This window comes from Kogia breviceps, chromosome 1 (genome assembly GCF_026419965.1).
Source record: "Kogia breviceps isolate mKogBre1 chromosome 1, mKogBre1 haplotype 1, whole genome shotgun sequence".
NCBI lineage: Eukaryota > Metazoa > Chordata > Mammalia > Artiodactyla > Physeteridae > Kogia > Kogia breviceps.
The window spans coordinates 151881047-151909037 of NC_081310.1; the positions used below are offsets into that span (position 1 = coordinate 151881047).

Below are 27991 nucleotides of genomic sequence, written 5' to 3' on the forward strand. Positions count from 1 at the left end.
CCCACTGTCCACACCTCACCTGTAAGCTGTTTAACTGAATTTGGCTTCACCTTAAAATGTAAAGCTGAAAAATAAAGACTGAAGGGAAAGATAAACGATAATTTAGTAGCACTTCCTGTGTGCTACTCTGTACTACAGACTGGTTAGAGGTTTCACCCAGGGTGCTACATTTTCTCCATAAAACAAAGCCATGTAATTTTTATCTCCCTTCAACCATAAAAGGAACCTGGGATTGAGAAGGATTAAATGACTTGCTCATGTTCACCCAGCTGATAAATGGCAGAGCAAAACTTTGAGCTAAGGAGTGTTTGGCTCCAGCCCTCACAGGAATTTGAATAATTTAAATAAATGTGTACCTACCTACTGCTAAACTAGAGAGAAGAGACCTCTTAGGTGCTCTATTAACATACATGCAAAGAAAAAATGAATGAGTGAGTGAAATGAATGAAGGAAGGAAACTGTGAGCTACAGTTGTTTCAAACTATATATCACCACCCCTATGACTTGTCCTGTGCTCACCCTTCTCTCTGCCACTATCTTAGAAGGATTATAAATTAGTATCTGGGATAACGGTCAGTGTAACTTACTGAGAAATTACAATTTTGTTATTATCTTTTTATTTGCTCAGTATTAATTCTCGCTTTTTTTCTTTAGTAGTAAGAGAAACTCAATTTTATTCAGGTCGCAACACACCAACTAAAAGCCTATTTTATCCAGGCTCTAGCTGGGTGTGAGCATAAACCAGTGACATGAAAGCAGGAGTATTATGCAGCTCTTCAAAGAAGGTTCTTTAAAGAAGGTTGACTCAGGTGTGTACATCCTTTTTATGCAACTCCCACCTTCCTTCTTCCTGCTATATGAAATGTGGGCTGAAAAACAGAGACTCCATAAGCCATTTTGGACCCTGAGGTATCTTTGAGAATGGAAGTCAGGGCTGAAGATAATGAAGTAAAAATGCCAAAACAGTTAGTGTCCTTGATGAGATTGTGGGACTGTCACAGTAGCCCCAAACTCTATACATCTGTATTTATTTACAGAAGAGAATGAACGCTTGTGTGTTCAAACCACTGTGGTTTTAAATTTTCTATTATTTCTATTACTCATCAGTGAAGAGATAAGGATAATTTTTCTTCTGCAGAGAGTGAGAGCATTCTTCTTTCCCCAAAATAAGGGTAAAGGAAATCTAATATTTACAGGCCATTTCTCAGCACTATTAAAGATACCAAAAAATAAGCTGATGCAAGAGAATGACTGAACCATTCTTCCTAGAACCTAGAAGAACGGTTTTATACTATTGTTCTGAGAAATCATCCTTCAATACAACCATAAAACAATGCATATCAAAGAGTTTTAGCATCACTCATTTCAGAAATAACTGTTATTTTTTTCCCCAGAACTCTTTAATTTTATGACACTACCTTCAGAATCCTTGTCAAGTTTCAACCGAGTTCGGGCCAAAAAATGTTACCTCTAGGATGACCTAAATTCAATCAATTTTACTTTCATTCAATAGATTTCTAACAAAAAATCAAGTCATTAACCACAGTGAGAATCCACTTTACAGTTATGAGGGTGACTATAATTAAAAAAAAAAAAAAAACAGGAAAATAAAAACACGTGAAGCTGTAGAGAAATTAGAATCATCATACTTTGCTGGTGGGAATGTTAAATGATAGAACTGCTATGGAAAAGTACAGTGGGTGGGTCCTCAGAAAGTTAAACATAGGATTACCATGTGACCCACTAATTCCACTCATAGATATATACCCACAAGAATTGAAAGCAGAGACTCAAACAGATATTTATGCATCAATATTCACGGCAGCATTATTCATAATAGCCAAGAGGAAGAAACAACCCAATTATCCATCATGGGTCCACCAAGAGATGAATGGAAAAGCAAAATGTAGCATATGCATACAATGGAATATCATTCAGCTGTAAAAAAGGAAGGAAATTCTTACACGTTACAACATGGGTGAATCTTGAAAGCATTATGCTAAGTGAAATAAGCCAGACATACAAGATCCTACTTATATAAGGTATCTAGAATGGGCAAATTCATAGAGACGGAAAGTAGATTAGAGGTTAACAGGGGCGGGGGAAGGCAGGAACAGGGAGTTGTTACTTAATGGTTACAGAGTTTGTGTTTGGGGTAACAAGTTTTGAAATAGGTAGTGGTAATAGCTGTTCAACACTATGAATGTGATTGATGCCATGGAATTGTACACTTAAAATGGTAAATTTTATGCTATAGATATTTTACTAAAATTCATAAAAAGAATGTAATCTATCAAAAGCACTGAACTATATACTTTAAATGAGCGACTTGTATAGTATGTGAATTCCCTCTCAATAAAGCTGTTGTTTTGTTTTTTTTTTTAAATCAAGCCTTATCTTAGATATGCAACTGAGTGAGGTAATCAGGACGTCAAGTACTAAGGAAGGGATGTGGACTGCAGGCATGCCACCAGAGGCAGATATTATCGTGGAAGTCTACCCCTTCTTCCTCCCGTGCTGCTGTCTCAGCCCTTAGGGAGGATGAGCCCGCTCCCTGCCTCTCTCTCCTCTAAGAGCAGCACCAGAGGAAGTGCAGCCGACTTTGCACCCCATCCCCTGACTTAATTTTCCCCAAGGGGGTAAGGGAAATCCTTCTGATTGTTGTGACACTGGAATATATTAAGCCATGTTTGAAGGGGGTCACTGTGTTAAAGATAAGGTACTAAGTCATTCCTAGAATAACACAGAGCCCACGCCTTCACTCTCCATGCCCAGGTACAACCAGTGTGCCCTGGCTTTAGGTAAGCACACCTCAGCAGGGTCTGCATTCATGTTGCTGACTCAGTTACTTCACTTGATGACATCTGGTTGGCATATCGGGCCTGCCCTCCTCCATATAAGAACACATACACCTGAACGTGTAAGTGCTGGTTTAGCCTCACTTCTGAGCTGCATTATCCACCCAGTATACCAAAAGCTCTATACATTAAAGGTTAACAAGTATTTTCTAAGATAATGAGCTAGGTTTTCATTCATCATCTAGCTAATATGCTCTGTATGTAGTCTCTATCAGTCAGAACTCCTATGGCAAGGAAAAGTGAGTGGCACTTTGAACAGTGAACAATAGGGTACCTGTTAGGAATTTAAATAATGTGCATTAATATTAATTGTCCTAAGTGTGATAACAGCACTGTGGTTACACAGGAGGACACTGTGTAACACTGCAGAATTTATGAGGAAAGAAGGGGGTATCTGCAATTCATGTATAAATGGTTCAGCAAAATAAACACATATATGCATGTCAGAGAACACTTCTGAGCACAATGTAACGAAAACGTTAATTGATGAATTATAGGTCTGCGGTCCCCAACCCCCCGCGCCACGGACCGCTACTGAGCTCCGCCTCCTGTCAGATCAGCGGCGGTATTAGATTCTCATAGGAGCGAGAACCCTACTGTGAACTGCGCGTGCGAGGGATCTAGGCTGCGTGCTGCTTATGAGAGTCTAATGCCTGATGATCTGAGGTGGAGCTGAGGCAGTGATGTTAGTGCTGGAGAGCAGCTGCAAATACAGATTATCATTAGCAGATAAATTTGCACAGAGACCATAATAAATCAATCGCTTGCAGACTCATATCAAAACTCTATCAGTGGGGCTTCCCTGGTGGCGCAGTGGTTGAGAGTCCGCCTGCCGATACGGGGGAGGCGGGTTCGTGCCCCGGTCCGGGAGGATCCCGCATGCCGCGGAGCAGCTCGGCCCGTGAGCCATGGCCACTGAGCCTGCGCGTCCGGAGCCTGGGCTCCACAACGGGAGAGGCCACAGCAGTGAGAGGCCCGCGTACCGCAAAAAAAAACACAAAAAAACAAAAAAACAAACCCTATCAGTGAGTAGCAAGTGAAAACAAGCTCAGGGCTCCCACTGATTCTGCATTATGGTGAGCTGTATAATTATTTCAGTATATATTACAATGTAATAATAATAGAAATAAAGCGCACAATAAATGTAATGCACTTGAATCATCCCAAAACCACCCCCCGCCAACCCCGGTCCATGGAAAAATCGTCTTCCACCAAACAGGTCCCTGATGCCAAAAAGGCTGGAGACCGCTGATGGAGGTAAAGATACGGTGTTCCATATACCATTCTCTCAACTTTTCTGTAGCTTTAAATTTTTTTCAAAAATAACACCTTGGGGAAAATAGTATAACGAACAAACAAAACATGAATTCTCACTAATATTTAAGAAAACACTGAAATCCAATATAAATATTAGTAGTTGACATAAATAGGCAATCAATACATGTAATACTAATAGATACAATTATTGACATTAATTGACATAAATTAATAAAACAAGTGGTTGATAAATAGAAGAAAAGGTAACTGCATTTAATAATGAAAATGCATATTAAAATAAGAGATCATTTTAAGCCTAAAAACTTGGCAAAACTAACACAGACATTATACGGACATAAGATAGAATATTATACAGGTATCAAAAACATGTTTTCAGATAATATTTGATATGGAAAATACAATAACACATAGAGTAAAAAAATAAATTGTATAAAGTAGATTTATAATTTTAAAAATGAAATACAGTAACAAGAGTCATTAAATAATGATACTATTTTTGAGATCCTGGAGATTATATTTGGAAAATGACTATAGATCTGGACCAGTAAACTGCCATAATCTTCTCTTGACAGATTAGCAAATAACCATAAGAAAAATAACAGAATAATAATATCCCTTATAAACCCCACACATAGAGAACCATGCAAATCAGGAAAATAATTGCTATTTTAAGAGGATTACAATTCTAAAGAACAAAGATTCATCTCAAGGTAGAAAATAGAATATTTACTGACAGCTATCACAGAATTGTACATTGTAGTGGGGGGGGGAGTAATATATCATATACAAAATGTAAGGAAAAATAAACCTGAGATCCTAGAAACTCAGCCCTGTTTCCCCATATGCCATAGAAAACTCAGAAATTCTAACATATAACTTCTAAAGCAAACTAACCAAACTGTCTCTTGTGCATAAGGAAACAAGTAATCAATTTCTTTTCGTACAAAGCAATAAAAACAAATGAATTGAGAATAGACAAATCTTCTATAAAGATAATTCAAAATAACATATGTAGATAACTCCATCTTTAAGGAACTAAAGCATAACTCCCTACTCCTAGTGCTGGCTGTGCATGGTGATTTCCTTCCAAAAATACAAGATAGAAAGAGGAATGGAGTAACTTTACAGTGGAGATACCTGACAAACAATACCTCAGCCAGATAATTAAGATCAACATCAACAGTGATGACATGCTGCGAGTATGTACCCTTGATATGATATGACATGATGAGAATGGTACTCAACGGAAAATGGCAGTGTAGCCTTCCTCCCCAAAACACACCACCCATGTCTCATCATGAGAAAAACGTCAGACAAATTCCATTAGAGGGACATGCTATAATATATATGACCACGCTTCAAAACCGTCAAGGTCATCAGAAACAAAGTTGAGAAACTGTCACAGCCAAGAAGAGACTAAGGAGATATGACTAAATGTATATGGTATCCTGGATAGGATCTTGGCCATTAGGTAAAATCTAAAGAAATATGATGAAGTATGGAATTTAGTTAATAATAATATATCAACATCGGTTCATCAATTGTTGACAAATGTATCACACAAACATAAGATGTTAATAATAGGGAAAACTAGGTGTCAAGTAAATGGTAACTCTCATACTATCTTCACAACTTTTCTGTAAATCTAAAACTAGGTTTAAAATAAAGTCTATTTGAAGCTATAACTGAATTCCAAAGGACATACTTTTAGATAATTTACAGACTATTGCCAACCCTTGCTAATCTAGGAGAAATTGCTCTCAGACCCCAATGTTAGAGGGAGTTCTTCTCCTGAACAGCAGTTGGGCTCTTATGTGTTCACTCAGTTAATCTTGATTATATTCTCACCTTTTCTTTGGCCAGTAGGAAGCTTGGAAACAAATCAATTAGTAATTATGATAAACCATATAGTTTCTATGAAGCTCTTGGCTTTATCTTATTCTATTAATATTTTACTCCATTGTGACTTTTTAATATTTTTATCACTGCTTTCATCTTCTATTATCAGTCACCTCAAATCTCTTTAGAGGGAGGATTTATATATATGAATATGTTTTTGTCTGATTATACAAAATTTTATTATTCAAATTTCTGACTTCCCACTTCTCATGTTACCAAAATTCTGGACAGTTATCCACTAAAGGCTAGGACGTGGCAAATTACTAAAACGTTGAGCTTTAGTTCTTGAATTGCAAAATGGTAATACCACCACCTGTTTTAACTGATGGTTGGGAGGACTAATGGGGTTCATATTTGTTAAAAAGTTAGCACAGATATAGAGAATGCACTCAATAAATGATGATGATGATTATTATATAAATTATTATTTTTAAAAATAGCAATAATTATTTTCATCAATATAATGGAAAGAATGGAGCTGAATTACAAATTAATCATAGGCCAAAGTGGTGATTTTCTCAGTGACCCAGAAAAACAAGAGTAGCTGCCATATTTTAGAAGATAAGAACAATAAATAAAGTGGGGTTGGGGGGAAGCAGGAGAAGAGAGAAAAACAGATAAGAGGAGGAGGAGGAAGACTTCTTACACACTGTCACTGCCAAAAACAAGTCTGAAGGCTTAAGACAAGGTGAAATCTGATCACTTTTTTAACCATGACTCCACTAGAATAATAAAAAGAAAAAAAGAAAGGGAAAAAAAACACCCTCTAGCCTTTTTGGCACCCATTTCCCCAAAGCCTCCCAAAACAATCACAAGAAGAGCCAGATAAACACCAAATCTGAACCTCTCCTTGGCCCAGAGGATGCCAAGTTCATGTTCCACTGTCCAGAGGTTTTTTTGGCATTCGTACATTCAAACTCAGACCCTCATCTTCCTTATTCTAGAAGATGGAAAGACAATGGGGATTTTTCATTCAAAGAACTGTGAATTGTTTAAATACTATGTGCTACACATTTTATCCACAATACCTCTAACCCTGACAGGACAGCCAGATGAGGACTGGAATTTGGGTGGGGGTGGGGGAGGGGGAGGGTGGTAATTTACTCCAGCTTCTCACAGACAGTACATAGCAGAGACATTGAACCCAGGTCAGTCTGACTACAAGGATTTCCCTCTTTCCGCTATGCCAGAAACTTAATGCAAAGACTCCCTGCCAAAATCGATAGAGTAAGGAAACTAAATAAAATAGCTAGGGCTTCCCTGGTGGTGCAGTGGTTAAGAATCCACCTGCCGATGCAGGGGACACGGGTTCAAGCCCTGGTCCTGAAAGATCCCATGTGCTGCGGAGCAACTAAGCCCGCGAGCCACAACTACTGAGCCTGAGGGCCACAACTACTGAAGCCTGCAAGCCTACAGCCCGTGCTCTGCAACAAGAGAAGCCACCCAATGAGAAGCCCAAGCACTGCAACGAAGAGTAGCCCCCTCTCGCCCGCAACAAGAGAAAAGCCCGCATGCAGCAACAAAGACCCAACGTAGCCAAAAGTAAATAAATAAATTTATAGAAAAATAAAATAGCTAATTCCTTCAAAAACTTTCTCAGATCTGTGTTGGAAGTTCTTCTGTCACTTCAGTCAGTCCATACAATAACCCCATGGAGTAAGTACTGTCATTACCCCAATTGAGAAAGCTCTGAGATTACTTGTTTCGCCTGATCATGCAGGTTGAAATAGAGAAGAAAGAATGAAGAGATTGAGGAAACAACAAAAAAGAAAGACAGATGTAAGAGAGAGGTGTGCCTGGGAGAGGGCAACCATCTTTACAAGAGGAATTTGGTGCCTGGTGCCCAAGGTCCACAGACTCAGCTCTCCAGGAGAGTGAAGCTGGAAGGGGGAGGCCTCTGAAGGTCCTGGCCAGTATGGGCAAGGGGCGGGGAGGGGACGGCAAACTCATGCTAAGGAAAGTAGAATGAGTAATGAGTGTCTCAGCCAATAAAAAATGGCAGGGATGACTGGACAGTCAATAAATCATTTCTGAGCACTAAAGTTTCTGCTTCCTCAGGATTTCAGATTGTCACAGGTGGGCAACGGAAGCCCCCAAGCATGTTCTGATAGGCCAACGAGAAGCTGTCCACCTTTTAATTTACCAAATCCATCCGACCTTTCAAAATACGTCCAATCCTTCACAGGTATGGACCACCTTACATACTACTTTCACGTATATTCTGTTAGGCAATGTTGTCCCAACTTACCTGACCATATAACCACCTGGGGCACGTGTTAATCACACAAATTCCCAGGTATCCCATAGGGATTCTGATTCAGTAGGCTTGAAACTGGAAGCCCTGAGGATCTGGGCTTTGAATAAATGATTCGGCTGATTCCTATCATCAGGCTAGTTTGGTATCACAATCCCCATTTTATAGATAGGAAAGTGAGATTCAAAGAAGGTAAGGCCACTCCCAGGGTCACCAAACTCTTGTGTGGCAGAATTGAGGATAAGCCATGTTGTAATTCCACAGTTGATAAGCAAGGCAATGCATTTAAATCTATCTGAGCCAGAGCTAGCTTCAAAAATCTGGATTCTTGGTGTCTTAATATGGCATTAGACACTTGGAAATGGAGGTGTAGACTATCTAGCACCATCAGAAAAAAAACAGGGAGCGCATCAATGAGCTGGACTGATTAACACCCAAGGAAAAAGAGAAGGAAAATCAAGGTTCTCCTCCATCTGTAGTTCTGCTTTTGAGTTCTCAAGGCTTGTGGGCCAATGGATTGTTACCGATACCCACTGCTTTGACTCCTAAGTCCATTTGGCTAAAATAATCAAAACATTTCCTTCACTACTGCACAAAGATAGGGAAAAAAACTACAGAAAGGTCCTTCCAGAAATAACTCGGGACAACTAGTATCACACCAAAAGAGGAAAGTCCAGATGAGATCTTCACCCAAACAACCCCCTCCCCATTGATGATAACAATATAATGGTGACTAATTGCACCTTCCGGGTTAAAGTTCAGACTATTCCTGCAGAGCCCTCTCCCCAGAGAGGGATGAGTACCTGAGGTTTACTGAGGCCGTTTTAATATGCATGTGAATCCCCTCCACCCTAGCATTTCATTAGTGGGAGGAGAGAATAATCAACAAGATGAATGATGTGTTTGTGAAATACATCTTCTATTATCTCCTTTCTGGAAGCCCCTGCTGCCAAATGAACTATCACACTCTCATCAGCTCTCTACAAGGATAGTCCAAATCATACAAAACTAGATAGACAGAAAGAGCACAGGGAAAATGGTACTCCCATTCCCAGCTGCTCATGAGTTTAAATAAAAGGGAAGATAGGGAGGATTTAGCCCTCTCTAAAAGAGATGACTTTAAGATATACCTAAATATATACATACTCATGCAGGTTAATCGGTCCTCTGGGAAATGATCCCCTTTCTCATATGCAATTCTAAGTCATTTCCAAGATAAGAAGACCCCTCCCTGCCCTACTGCCCCCTCCCCTTGTGCATCCCCTGAAATCTGAGGTCAAGATGAGAACAGGTTTGCATGCTTTGAGAATACATGTCCAATCCGTCCATATATATGCACATCTGCGCACATATCCATTGTAGCAGCCACAATCACACTCCATGAGTATTTTATTTTTTCCCTTTTTTTTGCAGTACGCCGGCCTCTCACTATTGTGGCCTCTCCCGTTGCGGAGCACAGGCTCCAGACGTGCAGGCCCAGCGGCCATGGCTCACGGGCCCAGCCGCTCCGCGGCATGTGGGATCTTCCTGGACCGGGGCACGAACCCGTGTGCCCTGCATCTGCAGACGGACTCTCAACCACTGTGCCACCAGGGAAGCCCCACTCCATGAGTATTTTTAAAATTGTCTCTGACATGTAGCACATAACTTATTTATAATATTGGTAATTTCTTGAGAAATACTGTTGACTTCAATACACATACTTCTACACTCTGGGATGATTCAGGTACGTTGATATAAAAAGCAAAACAGCTTCATTAACACACCCATCTAGTTAAAGTTAAAATCACCTTCCTTGAAAAACATAACTCTTGCCTTAATTTTAGGGGCCAAAAAATGTTTCTTTTATTCATCATGTAAAAAGTGCCTTTGGAAAAATAGTCACATTTCACAATGGACTATTCACGTCTCCTTTAAATGTGTCCAATTTTAATGAATGGTCTTCACCTTGGATACCCACATTCCAGGCCTCATAGGAACAATGGTGTTTGGGCATGTGCAGTGGAGGTGGAAGATGGATTCAAGATGTTTCAAGTACGCAAAATCGCATGCAGATGTACAAACAGTACATCCAGTCAAAGCGAGTTAAGAAAGCAATATATATATATATATATATATATATATATATATATATATATATATGTCTTATGTGTATATATATATATATATATATATATATATATATACAGACAGACACCTGAGAATGGATAAACACAAATAAAATCCAACTCGTAATTAACATACCGTGCTGTGACACCTGTTGCCTTCCACGATAAGAAGTCTGGGAGATCAAAGAAATGTCCCGCCTCATCCCAGCAAGTCTCTCTCAAGTTCTGCCAAATTAAATACATATTAGAATCAATTACGGGCTATTTTTCCTCCCCCTCTCTTCTTTCAGTGTTTCAAAATTTTCAAAACAAAAGCATAGCCAACAATGCCCAGTAAAACATCTGTTCAGGGTCTGGGAATGGTGAGTGATATGAAAGTAGTACTATACAGGATAGAAAAATTGGCAATTATTGATCCTTCCAAAAACGACTATAATTTCCCTTTTATTCCTCTTTGCCAACCTGGAGCAGGAGGAAGTACATTCTGCAAGGGTATGCAATCGATCTTTCCAGTGAAGGGCAAGAGGGTACACTTCAAGACATATAAAAAGATTTCAAAGCTGAACAGCTGTGAACCGGGGAGAAAAACCACACTAAGAAATTACCCGATGAAATGCAATGTGTCCTGCCATGAAAAAGTCTCCCCAGGCTAACTGGTTCCAAAGGCAACACGAATGATAGTCCCTGTCCACAAAAAACTTCCAACGTAAGCCAGAGAGAATGGTACGGAATCAAGCTATTCTTGTAACTTTTTCAAACATTTGTTGCTTCCAATTTCTTCCACACTGCCAGTGTGGTCAGATTTTTTTTTCCTGCCACTGGGCTTTTTCCTTCCTCTGCCACCTCTGTCCAGGACACTTCTTCCTCACCCACCACCCTGTTGCTCTGCCCACTTTGGTTAACCTAATCCATCCTTCCCTGGGGAGGTCTTTCAGGATCTCCTCCTCAGGTGAGGTCTGGCTGTCATAGAAACCATATCACCCCGCAAGTATTTGTATAATGTCCTTCTCTTCTGCTAGATTGTAAGCTCAATGAGGTCAAGGACCTTGTCAGTTTTATGCACCGTAATATCCCACAACTGTCTTTTCTCCTCCCCGGCACAGGACTGGATCCTTAGCTGTGAGGTAGAAATCACATGACTCCAGTCCCCCTGACACACTTAACTGGACTAGGCGTGGACATGGGACCTGACTGGGCCAATCAGATTCCTTCTCCCAGGAATTTAGAATCAGGATCCAAATGCAGTCATTTAACTTCTGCCTTTGAGTGGAATTGGAGGTGAGCTAAACTTGGAAACTGTGAAGTGGCCATTTTTTTGCCAAGGACCTGGAGAAGTAGGACTTCATAAAGAGAAGAGCAATACAGACAGAAGCAGAAGCAAGAAAGGTTTCCTACCACCCAGGCAACTCTCCTTGTCCTGGTTTCAATTATTCCCTCCCCAAGAGGCTACAACAAAAAGGAATGTATCCTAAGTACATGAGTATCTTTGGGAACCTAACGGCAACAAGGCAGAAGATCCAAAAGAGACATATTCTGGTATCTGCTAGCAGGTGACACACAGCAGACATTCGATAAATATGCGTTGAACAACTAGACAAACTGCTCAGTTTCACCTTCCAATCTCTCTCAGGTGAGAGGCGCTTCAGAGTTTACAAAGGGTTTCCACATGTGTTACCTCCTTAGAACAACACAAAAGTCCTGACTGCTGTTCTATCTATTTTATAGACATACAATTATTCTTTATCTATATTTGCCCTCAAATTCTATGAGTTCTTCCTATTTTCTCTTCCGCTATCACCACTCTCTGAACACAGACATCCACGCACAGCAGAGAAACTGAGTATTAACCCAGGAACAGGGTCCCATGAGAACAATAATAACATCAAAAGGGCTCAGATGTAAAAGGCAGTGTTAAGCCCATTTTCTGTTGTTGTTGTTGGTTGTTTGTTTTAAATTCCTAAGCATTTGGGTGAGCACTTACATCTAGAAAGGGCTAAACTTTCCTTTGAACACCCATACGTCTTAATGTTAAACAAAGCAACACTTAAAGTTGACTAAATATGCCAGACGTAGCTCTGAACTAGCAGTATCTTTATATGCTAATAGATCAGTCAGAAAATGGTAGCCTTTGAAACTATGAGTCAAGCTACTAGTATGTCTTCTGGGTAGTCCCCCAAATCTCTTTCCATGTGCTCTGTGGTTTCGGTGATCAGTTCTCAGGGAGAAAAGGCATCCTCCTTCTAAAGACTTCAGAAATCCAAGGCCAATCAGAAATAAACCACGAAACCACTGCAGCAACGATCAGTGCTACCAGCCAAAGCCAAGCAGTCTTCCTCAACTCAGAAAATAACTGCTTCTGTTAGATCTTGTATACAGTCATTACAGACCTTGCAAAATGAGAGCTTTCAGCCTGTAGCCACGCAGACAGCCTCTGTGGACAATGGAACCCAGGCAGAATGTCTCAGAGACAGCATCAGGCCTCTGGCCAGAAAGAGACGCATCGGGGGCAGGAGGGACAAAGCAGACTGGCGGCGCCATCTTTTCTTAAGACAACGCCAGCTTCACTGAGCAAAGCCAGAGACCCTGGCTCAAACTCTCCATAGAATGAATGACCAGAAATGGCATCATATTAGGAGTGTGAGGCTTCCTTAAAAACGCATGTGGTCCTGGGGGAGAAGACAGCAGTAGTTTTCCCTGTCTTCTCCACAAAAGCAAAGTCTGCAGCTTAGCCAGCAAAGGAGAGGGGGAAAGCGTTTGCCTGGATGGGAGGGATGCCTCCAGAAGCCCGATCCCTTACTTGGAGATGCTGACACTACCAACGAGGTTCCCATGGTGTTCTTAGGTTGGGCTACATGATTCACAAGTGCTTAGTCATCAAATGCCAGATTGGCCAAGGGCCTATTAGCCCCTGTGGATGGATTCTTAATCCAGTTCTATGAGAAAATCTCTCCATCCCTGCCTCTCCCCAACCAGCAGAGTCCCAGCCAAGGGCCTCAATCTTACTGAATTAATTCTATCCTTGGAACCTCTGGGCCTGCATCAGGCACAGCGACTGTCCTCTTAGATTCTTCCACAGCTTACGACAGTGCCCCCATGTTCCTCATCTCATTGGATTCTCAGGATGGTTCAGAGGTTGTAGGTGATACACAACAGTCTGCATGTGAAGGATGTAGAAACTGAGGTTCGGATGACAAGACCTTAAGCCAAAACCACATGGGGCTTCCCACTCTAAAGTGAGTGTTCCTTCCTTCCCAGGCCACAGTCACCACCCTGAGACTCCCAGATCTAGCAGAGCTGTGGGTTTTGGCCTTTTGGAAGCATCATGATGGAAGCTATTACCATTCTTTACAGAAGAAAAAAAAAAGAAGAAAAGCCCTCCAAAACACATTTTTTCTAATGTTTTATTAAATTTCAGAGATTTCACTTTCAATCCTGGGCAACTCACTTAACTTCTACATCCCTCATAACAACCTCCATGCACAGATGGTACATGGGCTAGAGCAAACACAGAGCAGGTCCCCAACACAAGCCAACTTCAGGCGCATCTCATAATGTGGGTGCTGAATCCAGTTCAAACTAGAAGCTCTCTGTGCCGAAGGAGTTAAGCCTCTCCTCCAGTTACCAAGCAACTAACAAAAAGTAGTCTTTTCAAGAAAAAAAGAAATCAGCAGTGATTGGGGTGTATGACTTGGCAATAAAGGCTTCTGCATTCCAATAACAATCCTTTGAGCTAAGCAATCCCTCAGGCTTGAAAGCCACCAAAGAGAACAAATCTCTTTTTTAATCATCTATTACTTCATAAAACCACACTCAAAGCACACACAGCTGCGGGTCTTGGCAGAGGGCGGAGGTGGAGTAGTGTATCTGAGGTTCAAGGCCAGGCAGCAGCCACCCCACCAGCCTGGGGCAGAGAGATGGAGCTTCCTCCCTTTCCTTCTCACTGCCACGTCCAGGGAGGCAGTGAGGTCTCTGCTGGCTTCTAGACGCCAAGGGAACTTGGGGGTAAAGTGAAGCAGACGCTGCAATGTATGTTGGGAGACGCGAGGGTCTAGGAGCAGCATGGGAAAGTAGGGATGACCAATTAAAAGAGGATCAACTAAGTATTTTGCTATGACTTGCAGCGGGATTCCATCGGGGCTCCCTGTTGTGTGCAGTGAATGAAAGGGAAGAGCAGAGCTCCCTAATTCCCTCCCAGTAAGTGGTCCTGCCAGAACACTCCAAATATTCATGATGTTGTTTTCCAGCACAATGGCCCTTAAAAAAGCAAAACCTTATCCTCACTCTATATTCAAGACAGAGAATTAGGGCACAGGCTGATGGCCCAGAAAGGAGAGATGTTTCAGGAAGAAACTTAATCCTCAACTTCATTCTTTAAAAAAAAAAAAAATGATGCTGAAAACATGGACTGGGTCGTAATCCCCAAACAGAAACTTCCCAGAATGAATCAAATAACTGTGTTTCATACCCCCATCCACAGAAGACCAAACACTGGAGATACTTTAAGTCAGACAGATACACTGAGAGGTTTGTGCTACCACTGACATCTTTCTAAAAACTTAAAACTTACCATGACGTTTCTTTGTTTAAAATGGTTCGACAGTTCCTTGCAGCCTAGAATCACATTTTATCTCCTTGGCATGGCTCTCAGGACACATAACTTAGCTCCAACTTGGCCATTATTTGTATGACTCCTTCTTGGCTCACTGCCCATCACCCCTGTCTTCATCACTCCCCACCCTGATCTCACCTCATTTCTTTCTCTTCCCCAAACGCACTGTACTCTTTCATATCTCCCTGACTCTGTTGAGGCTGATGCCTCTACTTGGATTGACTTTCCCATCTTCTCTCATGATCAAACTTCTACCTTTGATTTTCAAATGCAGCTCAAATATCACCTTTTCAGTGACTCCCTCCATCCCTTGCTGCGTCCTTATTATATATGCATGTGTCTGAGTCCATCTCCAAATTTCAAACTCCTGGAGGGCAAAAAGCCGCTAACTTTTTTAAATGCAAAAAGTTTCAGGAGGTATAAAGAAACTTAAAGTCAAACTCTTTTAAAGTAAAATTACAATGAAGCTGGAGAAAGATGTGTGCAAAGGAAATGGTAATTAATAAGATGATGTATGATGATAATGTAATGAGCCTGATACCAAGGTTTGGTGAGTCAGCCTCATAACTTTCTCATATTTTTTGTGTGGCCATATTATCTGCCTCTAATAAGTAATCACAAACAGGGTTCAGAGAAGGGAAAGGGCTTTGGGGACTGGGTAGCCAAAAAAGACTTCATGGAGTATAGATTTGAGCTGAAGCCTAAAGGTCAAGTAGGATAAATGTTTATGCTACTGCTGAGAATGACACCCAAAAAACAAAACTCTAAAATGACAAGGTAGATCACCCCCTTTAAAGAAGGTTTTGTTTAACTGTACCTTCAGAGAATTTATTTACAAAATGAAAGAATTCCATTGTATAATTTAAATTATTTAATTTTCAAGAACTGGATACATATATGCATCTTCCTCCCACACCTCCCCTAAAGCTCTACTGTTGTACAGAAAGGTAAATTTATAATCCACACTAGAACAGATTTTCCAACCATAAAAATGTTATCATTTGCATGAAAACGGATCGTATTCTGCAAAGTTGACTTTGCCCGGGAATGTGATACACCACATGCATTAGGAAAACAAGGCTTTGGTATGTGGGCCCTAAGAACTTTGGAGTCAGGCAGACCTGAGTTTGATTACTGTCCTCACCAATTCCCAGCTGTGTAGCTTTAGGCAAATTAATTTCTCTAAGCCCAAGTTTCCTCAAACGCCACATTACTAGCATCTACCTCAAAGGACGTTGGGAGGGTTAAATGAAATAATGTGGAGTGTCTGATAAGTCAACGGATTTCACTCTAATTACCACTGCAGAGCTTCACGTGTTTCAAAGCGCTTTGACATGCATGATCTCATCTGACCTGTATAATTCTTTAAGGCAAAGAATAAGGGAAAGGCAAGAAATTATAAACCTCACCTTGCAGGTTAAGAAAGTAAAACCCAGAAAGGGATCACAACTGTTCCAGGGTTACACAACACTTAAGTGGAAAGACAGACTAAAATGTAGATCTCTAATGCCCAGCCCAGTGCTAGTTCAGGTGTCTGCCTCCCTAAAGCACAATAAAATGCAGAAGGAGGAAAGAAGGATGCCCTGGTAACCTAGATAACACAGTTCCTAGTGGGTGGTACTGTCTGCGGAAGGGAGGGTTCTAAGAGATGAGAGGGCTTTGGACTGGGTAAGGTCTTGGAACGGATGTGAAATAAAGTGGGAGACTTGGACAAACAGAGAAGTGAGGAGGTCTTCCTTACCACCTCACTCTCTTGGATCCCTTCATGCCCTTCTCATCATTGCTATTCTATCTCCTTCCTGAGCTCCTTTTCTTTAGTTTCCCTTTAAATGCAGATAGATGTTCCTGACTCATCCAAATGCTCTTCTCACTTTTCACATGCTTCCTGGACAATTTTAATTATTCCCAAGGTTCCAATCAACTACTAGTTGAGTAACATGCACGATCTCAAACTCTAAACTCTCCTGAGACACGTCTCCTGGACGCGCCACTGCACCTCTAACTCGACACGTCTGTAACAGAATCTGTTATTTTCCCCAAATGTTTTCCTCCTCCTTGGTTTTCTATGCCAGGGGATCCAGTTACCCTAGGAGTCATCTTCTCCTTCTCTCTCATTGCTTACATCCAATCATCCTTCTAATTTAAACTCCCAATTAATCCATGAGGAGGTTCCCACCTCTTCACCCCCCTGTATTAGTCAGGGTTCTCCAAAGAAATAGAACCAATAGGAGACTACATATATATATATATATCTTATGTAATATATATATATATATATACCTTATATATAAAATATATATCTTATAATATGTATATCTTATATATCCTATATATGTATCTCCTTCATATATATGACATCTATGTACATTTGTATATTTCTTCATATATGTATATTTATTATCAGGATTGGCTCACACAATTATAGAAGCTGAGAAGTCCCAAGATCTGCAGTTGGCAAGCTGGAGACCCAGGGGTTCCAATCTGAGTCCAAAGGCCTGAGAACCAGGAAAACTGATGGTGTAATTTCCAGTCCAAAGGCCAACAGGCTCAAGACCCAAGAAGAGCCAAGGTTTCAGTCAAAGACAGGAAAAGACCAATTTCCAGCTCAAGGCAGTCAGGTAGGAGGAGTTCCCTCTTTCTCAGCCTTTTTATTCTATTCAGGTCTTCAATTGATTAGATGGGGCTCACCCACATTAGAGAGGAGAATCTGCTTTACTCAGCTGACCAATTCAAATATTAATCTCATCCAGATACACCCTCATAGACACACTCAGAATAATGTTTGAACAAGTGTCACCCTGTGGCCCAGTCAAGCTGACACATAAAATTACCCAGCACACCACATCTTCACTATCCTATTTTCAGTTCATCCCATTCTATCACCTGGATTACTGCTATCCTATCTATGGTACACCACAAAAGTGGCCAGAATTCTCCCCAACCCTGTAGTCATGCCCTTTGCAGTATGACTCTGTAGCTCCTCGCATTAAGAGGTGAATCTAGAGAAATGTAAATCAAAACTACAATGAGGTGCCACCTCACACCAGTCAGAATGGCCATCATCAAAAACTCTACAAATAACAAAGGTTGGAGAGGGTGTTGGTGAGAATGTAAGTTGGTGCAGCCACTATGGAAAACTGTATGGAGATTACTCAGAAAACTAAAAAGAGAGTTACCATATGATTCAGCAATCCCACTCCTGGGCATACATCCAGAGAAAACTATAATTTAAAAACATAGGGGCTTCCCTGGTGGCACAGTGGTTGAGAGTCCACCTGCCGATGCAGGAGACACGGGTTCGTGCCCCGGTCTGGGAAGATCCCACATGCCGCGGAGCGGCTGGGCCCGTGAGCCATGGTCACTGAGCCTGTGCGTCCGGAGCCTGTGCTCCGCGACGGGAGAGGCCACAACAGTGAGAGGCCCGCGTACCGCAAAAAAAAAAAAAAAAGAAGAAGATACATGCACCCCTATGATCATAACAGCTCTATTCACAATAGCCAAGACATGGCAAACAACATAAATATTCATCGACAGATGAATGGATAAAGAACATGTGGTACACATATACAATGGAATACTACGCAGCCTTAAAAAAAGAACTAAATAATGCCATTTGCAGCAACATGGATGCAACAAGAGATTATCATACTAAGTGAAGTAAGTCAGAAAGAGAAAGACAAATACCATATAATATCACTTATATGTGGAAACTAAAATACGACACAAATGAACCTATCTATAAAACAGAAACAGACTCGCAGACATAGAGAACAGACTTGTGGTTGCCAAAGGGGGAGGGGGTTGAAGGAGGGCTGGAGTGGGAGTTTGGGGTTAGCAGATGCAAACTGTTATATACAGAGTGGATAAACAACAAGGTCCTACTGTATAGCACAGAGAACTATATTCAATATCCTATGATAAACCATAATGGAAAAGAATATTTTTAAAGAATTATATATATATATATGTATAACTGAATCACTTTGCTGTACAGCAGAATTTAACACAACATTGTAAATCAACTATACTTCAATTAAAAAAAAAAAAAAAGAGGTTAATCTGTTTTTCCACCACTTGAATTGGGGCTGGGCTTAGGACCTGGCTTGACCAATGCAATGAAGCAGAAACACCACTGTGCTACTTCTAAACTGAGCTCTTGAAGACCTTGCTCTTGTCTTCTTGGAATGTAGAGCTGCCACATGAGGCAGCTCAGGCTGACCTGCTGGAGGATGAGAGGACACGTGGAGCAAAAACCAACCATCCCGGCCAAGGCTCCACACATTCAAGAGAGCCGAACAGAGCTAAGATCAGGAAACCCAGCAGCCCTCCGGAGACTCCTGAATGCATTCAGCAGAGACAAGAAAACACATTTAGCTTAGCTCATCCCTAATTAGTAACCTGCGTAATTACGAGGTAAATAAATGGTTGCTTTTTTACCCCATCAAGTGTTGAGGTGGTCTGTCACCACCCTGATACAGCCTCTTTCAATTTTTAGCCCCCTCAATTCCCACCCTCTACACAGCCAGTTAGAATGTAATGGCCTATGTAAAATGCATATTTGACTATATAAATCATTCATTCATTCCTTCATTATTTATTTGGTATCCTCTGCATGTCAGGTACTGTGCTCAGTGCAAGGGAAATGAGAGCAAACCACAGACACAGCCCCACCCACAGGGAGCTTTCAATCTAGTACCTTTTGCACCCTTCAAAGTTTTCTACTACCTTTGGAGTTAAAGATTAAATTTATTAACGTGGCATGTACAAACCATGTCTTACTTGCCAGCTTCATCTATGATAGATCTGAGATACTGCACTAAAATCACGTACATTGTCCTTTTTCTCACCATTACATCTTTATTCATAGTGTTCCTTATCTGGATACCCTCCCTCTCTCACCTGGCCAACATGTGCTCATCATTTAGGACTCGAGTGTTACCTACTCCATGACATCGTCTCTCATTCCCCTAAGCTGAATAGGGTGTTCTGTGCTATGCCCCCATAATACTCAGTGAATATCCCCATCATAGCACTTCCCATCATCTGTTCACATGTCTATCTCTCTCCCTAAACTGAAATCTCTAAGAGTCAGGGACTGTGTTTTTGTTCAGTCTCTCTGTTCCTAGGACCTTGCACTGTATCTGATCTATAGACGATGAATAACATTAGGTGAATGAATGAACAAATAAATGAATGAGTAGAGATGTGCAAGCTAAATAGGAGTTTATGTAAATGTAAATAAGAAATGAATGGATAAGTGAATGAGGTTGTGAATAGGGACTGTCCCAGTTTCTCTTTGCTCACTCAAGTTAATGGCTTTTCACCATCTGTCTTAGGGGTAGAGACATATCCTAGCCAAGCCAGACTGCCAGGAAGATAAATTTCTGTTCTTAGGGTGAGCAGGTCCTTTGGAGAAGTTTCATTTTAATTGGAAAATGGATTCATTCACTTCCTGGCTGGGACTCCTGCGTCAGTGCAGCACCAGGCTGAATGGCTGCCAAGCGTACTGGAGAGGGGGCTGAGGTGGGAAAAGTGCTCCATCAAATGTCGAGTGCTCTGGGACATCTGAGGACAACCTGGTGTCCGGTCCAGGCTGGCTCCCCGTGGTGGCCCTCTTCTTTCTTTCCCCAATTTCCTTCAACCCAAACTTTGCTTACCCCCAACACATAAAGGATGGGTGTACTTTACAGTTCCATTTGGCACTTCTCGGGGGCTCCTCTGGGTATGTATATATATCTCCTTCTTTACTTATACCACTGTCATTTCCTGCAGGGCACAGACAAGGTCCACAACTGAGAAATCCCTTCACTACTCAACTAGTAGAAGAGCAGAACTTCATAAACCCTTCCGTATGATGGATGTGTAACAGTCCAATGTCACAGAAAACATCCCTTTCTAAGGAATACTTCTGCATCTTTTGTGAAGGGTCCTTGTATAGGGCACTGAACACTGTAAGGTTTTTTGTGACCTGGCTCCAGGCTTCCATTTAGCCTCACCTCTCAACACCTTTCTGTTTCAGCACCCCTCCCCTCCCCTGTCCGATTCCTCAAACTGACTGATGTAATGGTAGTTCTAGTAACACAAAGTGCTACTCTACACCGAGGTGCCTTTGCACACTCCACTGTCTCTTCTCCAGAGCCAGACTGCAAGGGTGCATATCCTGGCTCTAATACATCACAGCTGCATGACATTCAGAAAGCAACTGAACTACTCTTCACTTCTACTTCCCTGTCCTATGAGAATTACAGAGGACACTAGTACTACCTTCACCACAGGGCTGTTGAGAGAACAACGAGCAAGTGTATGTTAAGTGTTCAGAACACCATCTGGCTCAGAGTAAGCACATCTTAAATGATTGTTCTTATTAGTTAGAATGTCAGTCCCGCCACATTTCCATCTTCAGGAAGGAGCCGGGGCTTTGGAGACTGACACACTTCAGTTCAAACCTTGGTTCTCCTAAGGGAACCCTCCTATACTGTTGGTGGGAATGTAAACTGGTACAGCCACTATGGAAAACAGTATGGAGGTTCTTTAGAAAAACTAAAACTAGAGTTACCACGTGATCCAACAATCCCACTCCTGGTCATACATCCAAATGAAACTATAATTCACGTCATACATTTTATCCATTTAAAGTGTACAATTAAACGGTTTTTTAGTATATTCACCAAGTTGTGCAACCATCCCATGATTTTAGTACATACTCATCACCTTAAAAGAAATCTGTTTCTCATTTCCCCTGACCTCCAGAGTCCTTAACCTACTAATCTTTCTATCTCTATGGATTTGCCTATTCTGGACATTTCATGTAAATGGAAAAAGTGGTTTTGGTGACCAACTTCTTTCACTTAGCATAATGTTTCCAAGGTGTGTTTGTTATGGTTTTACTGATTCTATCATGAGAATTATACATGCTTGGAGAGAAAAAACAAACAAAAAACAAAAAGATACATGCACCCCTATGTTCCCAGCAGCACTATTCACAATAGCCAAGGCATGGAAACAACCTAAATGTCCATCAAGAGATGAATGGATAAAGAAGATGTGGTTCACATATACAGTAGAATATTACTCAGCCATAAAAAAATGAAATGATGCCATTTGCAGCAACATGGATGGACCTCGAGATTATCATACTAAGTGAAGTAAGTCAGAGTACGGCAAATACCATATGATATCACTTATATGTAGATCTAAAATATGACACAAATGAACTTATGTACAAAACAAACAGACTCACAGACACAGAAAACAGACCTGTGGTTGCCAAAGGAGGGGGGTGGAAGAGGGATAGATTGGGAGTTTGGGATTAGCAGAGGCAAACTATCATATAGAGAATGGATAAACAAGGTCCTACTGTATAGCACCAGGAACTATATTTAATATCCTGTGATAAACCAAAATGGAAAATAATATGAAAAAGAATGTATATATGTGTATGTGTATATATATATATATGTGTGTGTGTATAACTGAATCACTATGCAGTACAGCAGAAATTAACCCAAAATTGTAAAGCAAAATTTTTTTTTAAATAATAAAATTAAAAACAAAAAACACACCTTGGTTCTCCTACTTGGTAATTACATTACTCCTGGCCAGTAGTCACCTAATATCTCTGGGTTTCTCTTTGTTCACTGACAGCAATGTTTAACTCATTATATTGATAGTAGGATTCAATTCAATGAGGTTATGCATGTTACAATGCTCATCCTGGCACATCCACAGTAAATGTTAGTTTCCCCCACAATCCTTACTCTTCTCAAATTATATGGGGCCTATCCATCTTCCCTATTAGACTCTTAGGTCTTTTTAAGGAAGGACCATAATTAACTCACCTGTAGCCCTACAGTTAACATGAAATAACTATTTCTTAAATGCAATACTTATTGACCATGCAATAATTTGTCTATCAGTCCTGGTTTGTGGCCAGATGTGTGCTACATACGAAGGTAACCATAGATGAAAGGCAGGAAAATACTGGTCCTAATCCTCAGGTTGCTTACTGGTGAGGTATAGCAAAGAGTCTGCATAGGAAACACCCAGCCGTGATACAGAAGTAGCACAGAATAATTCAAGTTTGAAAATATCTGATTTATAAACTAAGGATGCTGCATGGTCATGAAAGAAAGGCACTGTTGTGGGCAGGCAGCAGAAGAAACATATTACTTGGGAGGTAGTGTCTGACCTCACTGTGGAGGGAAGGCAAAGACTACGGAAGATAGGATGGAGGGCAGTCCAGCTGGGGCAACGGGCCTGAACAAAAGTGCAGGAAGAAGCAGCACCTGCATCCCTGGCCATGGAAAAGGAGCCCTGGGAATGTCAGCCTGAGAGATGTGCGCTGAAGTGGAGTAAGAAGCAAATCTGAATTCATTAGACAGGCCACAAGAGAATGGGGGAAGAGCAGGGGGTGATTTGTGACTCCAGTTTTAGGAAGGTTAGGACAGAAAAAAACAGAAGAGGTGGAAGGCAGGAGGACGAGTTTCCATACACATTTCTGACACAGAAGAAAGAGACAGAACAGAGGAAAAGGAAAAGGGAGGCAAAAGAGAAGATGAGCGAGAAAGAAAATGAAACAAAGATTAAGTAGAAGAGAAGTGGTGAAGTAATGAGAAGCAAAAGACAAAAGCAAAAGATGAACAGAGAAAGAAAGGGAAGATGGGGTGAAGAGAAAGAATAGTTTAAACATGAGAAGGGAATAAAGTGAGAATGACAGAAAAAGAGCAAAATGAAAAAGACGTGTGGAAAACAAGAGCAGGACGATGACAATGTCCCGACAATGAGACATAACGTGGAGAAGGAAGGACAGAAGGCAGAGCCCCGTTCGCGGTCTGCAGCGAGCTTCTCCCCTGGGTGAATGAAGTCATGGCTGATGTCACCACCTCTGAGTCACACGCCCACCAAAGAGAAGGAGGAGGCCCCGCCTGGGGTTCTGTCCCACCCTCCTGGACAAGAGGGGTACATTCTCTGCCTTGCGCTCCAGTACATTGTCTAGTCTGGTCCTGAGAGGACTGAAATGAGGAAGCCTTCTCCTTGGACCCAGGGAGGACACTGCAGCCACAGAAGCACGCCAAGCCTGTCGTCACTGGGTTCTCAGGTCCAGGCCCTGAGGTGCGATGGTCAGAACAGGGGCCACAGAAGCTTCTGTTTTTTCTATGACTGGGGCTACGGCTCCATCCCATGATGTCCAAAAAGGAAATCCCCATAATGAATGGTACTGAATATGCAAAAGGGCCTCCAAAGGTGCTTTTATTTTTTTTTTTAACATCTTTATTGGAGTATAACTGTTTTACAATAGTGTGTTAGTTTCTGCTTTACAACAAAGTGAATCAGTTATACATATACATATGTTCCCATATCTCTTCCCTCTTGCGTCTCCTTCCCTCCCACCCTCCCTATCCCACCCCTCTAGGTGGTCACAAAGCACAGAGGTGAACTCCCTGTGCTATGCGGTAGCTTCCCACTAGCTATCTAATTTACATTTGGCAGTGTATATATGTCTATGCCACTCTCTCAGTTGGTCACACAGCTTACCCTTCCCCCTCCCCATATCCTCAAGTCCATGCTCTAGTAGGTCTGTGTTTTATTCCCATCCTATCACTAATCTCATCATGTCATTTTTTTTTTCTTAGATTCCATATATATGTGTTAGCATATGGTATTTGTTTTTCTCCTTCTGACTGACTTCACTCTGTATGACAGACTCCAGGTCTATCCACCTCATTACAAATAACTCAGTTTCATTTCTTTTTATGGCTGAGTAATATTCCATTGTATATACAAAGGTGCTTTTAGACTGAGCTAGAACTGCTTTCTCACATTCTAGGCTCGCACCACGCTCTCTTTGCAGCCCCACGGAGGCCTCCTTTCCTCGGACTGCCAGACCTCTTCCCACGCCAGTCCATCCACCCCACTGAGTGCTTACCTCCATCAGCCCCCAACCTCCATGTCACCTCCTCCTGACTCCTCTCCCCTAACCCAGGCATATTTCCAGAAGGAACTGAATTTCCATCCTATCTACAGAGCACTGTGACTTTATTTCTGTCCCTCTTCTAGAATATGAGCTGCTTGAGGACAGGGACTCTCGTTTACTGCTATACTCCCAGCATTTAACCAAGTACTTAAAATAAAATAAATTTTCAATAAATATTTGCTGAATGAACGAATGTTCTCGGTCAACTCCGGCAGGAACCAATGGGTACCATGCTAGTATTTTTAGACCTCTTCTGAGGTCTAAAGACCTCTCCTCTTACAGTCATCATCCTGAGAATGCTGGTTACTGAAGACAGTACCCTATAAGCTACTAATAACAGTGCAAGTGAAACTGCTCTGTAAACAGTTGCTTGGGGCATCAGAGGATGGATTTACTCTCCCCCTGATTCCTCCACTCTCCACAACCCTGGGCCTGTGAGCTGCTGTGGAAAGGGCACAGGCTTGAGTTAGATTTGAGTTAGATGCCCTGCTCTAGCACTCACTCCTAGCCTGTTTCCACAAAGCTCAAACACAAACACTACTACCTACTCCCCAAGTTGTCCATCAAGATTAAGCACGGTTTAAAAAAAAAAAAAAGGGCCTACCCTCAGACCATGTGGATTTATCCCTTCACTCTTAGCTCTCTTAACTGCATCTAGAGATAAGCATATGAAAAATAGACCTCACTAACCTTTTGCCCAGAAATCAACTTCTGTCCTAATCATCATCTGAAAATACATCCCTACCACCAGCACCCTACAACTTACCAAATACCTTCTGATACAAAATATTGTTGTCAATACCATTTCATGAACAGGAAACTAAGGAGCCTAAGTGAAATGAATCGCCCAAGATCATGCAGAGAGTAAGTGAACAACCTGGTGTGAAACCTCGGCCACTTGGACTCCAAACCCAATGCTCCTTCACTGCTGCCCGGCTGCTGCTTCCCAGGACATGGGCGGTGCTTGATAAATACTTGCACAGTGATTCACTCCCTTTCTCAGGTCCATGGTCTGGTCTCTCACCCCCGGCCAAAGCCAGACCACACGGCCTCATGCCAAGACAACTGCAGTACATTTCACTCTGGTCCCGATTCTCTCCCCATCTATCTTAGGCTCACAGAATGCCAGCACTGAAAGAGAACTTCAGGAGTTACGGCTGTTCCCAAAGGCCAGACGCTGGACTGGTGCTCATCCATGACTGGTCATTTTCACTAATCAGTGGTGAATAATACAAATAATACTAGAGAAGATGAAATCCCTATTATTAATAATATTATGAATAATTAATTGGTAAAAAGATCTTATGTCCTGATAGCTTGCTTTGCTTTCCTTGGGCAAGTTCCAATACTCTGCACATGCAGCATTACTGGAAGAAAACATTTATCTGTGCCACAGTTCAGACCCTTAAGCAAAGCCCGAATGAGAGACAGAGGCCACAGAGGGCAGAGCCACTTACCCAGGCAGCTTCTAATTCCCTCCGAACACTCCCTAGTCATGCATTTTTGAGCCAAAGACACTGACTCTTGAGATGACACAGCCTGGAAGCCAGACTAAAGCAGCTTTTTGAGAGGGTATGGGTAGGGGTATTGATGAGGCTGTAGAGCTGAGATCAGACTTCCTTTTACTACTGAGGTCACTCCCAAGTTTCACCTAATCCACAGCCTCTCCATACAGGAAGGATTCAGAGAGATGTGGGCTTTGATGGGGATCCCTGAGTCCCTTTGTCATTCAACCAGCAGAGTGGACACGGCTTCATGCACAGAGACTGGCCTCCAGTGAGGTCTTAGCTGCAGAAGTACTGCTAGGACCCTGGGGTTCAGAAGAGCTAAGGAACTAGTTGGATCATTTATTCATTTTTTCCAACTGCAGATGTTTCAGGAGGAGGTAAATGCAAAGAGGAGGAAGAAGCCAGCTCTTTGGGAGGTAACTCTAACGTGGTGAGCAGCGGTCCCCAACCTTTCTGGCACCAGGGACTAGTTTCATGGAAGACAATTTTTCCACAGACCAAGGGCGGGGAGGAGGATGGCTCAGGCGGTAATGCAAGCGATGGGAGCGGCAGATGAAACTTCGCTTGTCCACCTGCCGCTCACCACCTGCTGTGCAGTCCAGTTCCTAACAGGCCGCAGACAGGTACCAGTATGCGGCCTGGGGGCTGGAGACCCCTGCGCTGGAGCACAGACAAAATAGGAATGGGTTGAAGTTCGTGTAGTGGAGGGAATCTTACACCTCACCCGGTCTCAAGCGTGATTCTTTAACTGTGAGTCTAACTTAGGATAACTTTTTTTATTCTAGAGTTCATATTTATCTTCAAAACTTAAGCCAAACAAATGTGGTATCTGGGATCTGAAATTTAAACTAAGAGCACTAGGTATCTCATCTGTAGGACAGACAGGGGCACCTTGCCCCTGAGAAAGACTGGAGTTGACCAGCTAACTTTTGACTCCTTAAATTCATCTCCTAGAGTTAGGAAACCCAGGTTTTTGCATCCCAACACTGCCAGAAGTAACAGAGTCAGTAGGTAGTAATCCATCTAACTCCCTCCATCCTCATCTTCTTTATCTGCGAAGTAAGTGATAACATTTACCTCACAGGATTTTCAAAAGAATTAAATAAGATAGCAGAGTTAAAAGCACACGGTAGATAGTTAATAAATTCTAGTGGTGTTGATAATGTTTGTAGACAGCAATCAAACAGGGTCAATAACTTAAATAGAATTTAGTAAGTATCTCGGAAAGGTATTATTTCAGGTACTGCTTTCACAAGAGTAACAATATCTCAACTTACTCCAAAAACTTAAGGTGGATTGATCGGATGGATAGGACATATACATGGATATATACATATGATAAACCAAGTACAGTAAAATGTTAATGGCAGAATCTAGGTAATGGTTCTAAGTGTTCACTATAAAATTCTTTCAACTTTTCTGTATGTTTGACAACTTTGCTAATAAAATGCTGGGAAAAAATGGCTTTCACAGCCTCTTACATTTGGTCCTAGACTTGGGAGCC

The 27991-nt window shown here is 41.7% G+C and overlaps 1 protein-coding gene across 11 annotated transcripts in view; it reads right to left on the reverse strand.

Annotated features, from left to right (window-relative positions):
• The window catches only part of FGGY (FGGY carbohydrate kinase domain containing), a 468943-nt gene that overhangs the window by 389660 nt on the left and 51292 nt on the right, over positions 1 to 27991 (reverse strand). For 10 of the 11 annotated variants that reach the window (XM_067006883.1, XM_067006892.1, XM_067006886.1 and 7 more), the window contains one exon: positions 10534 to 10622. The exons of the other annotated variant lie outside the window; for it this stretch is intronic. In XM_067006883.1, coding sequence (XP_066862984.1) covers positions 10534 to 10622 — 89 coding nt within the window. The remainder of the gene's footprint in view (positions 1 to 10533; positions 10623 to 27991) is intronic. 11 annotated transcript variants of the gene reach the window in all.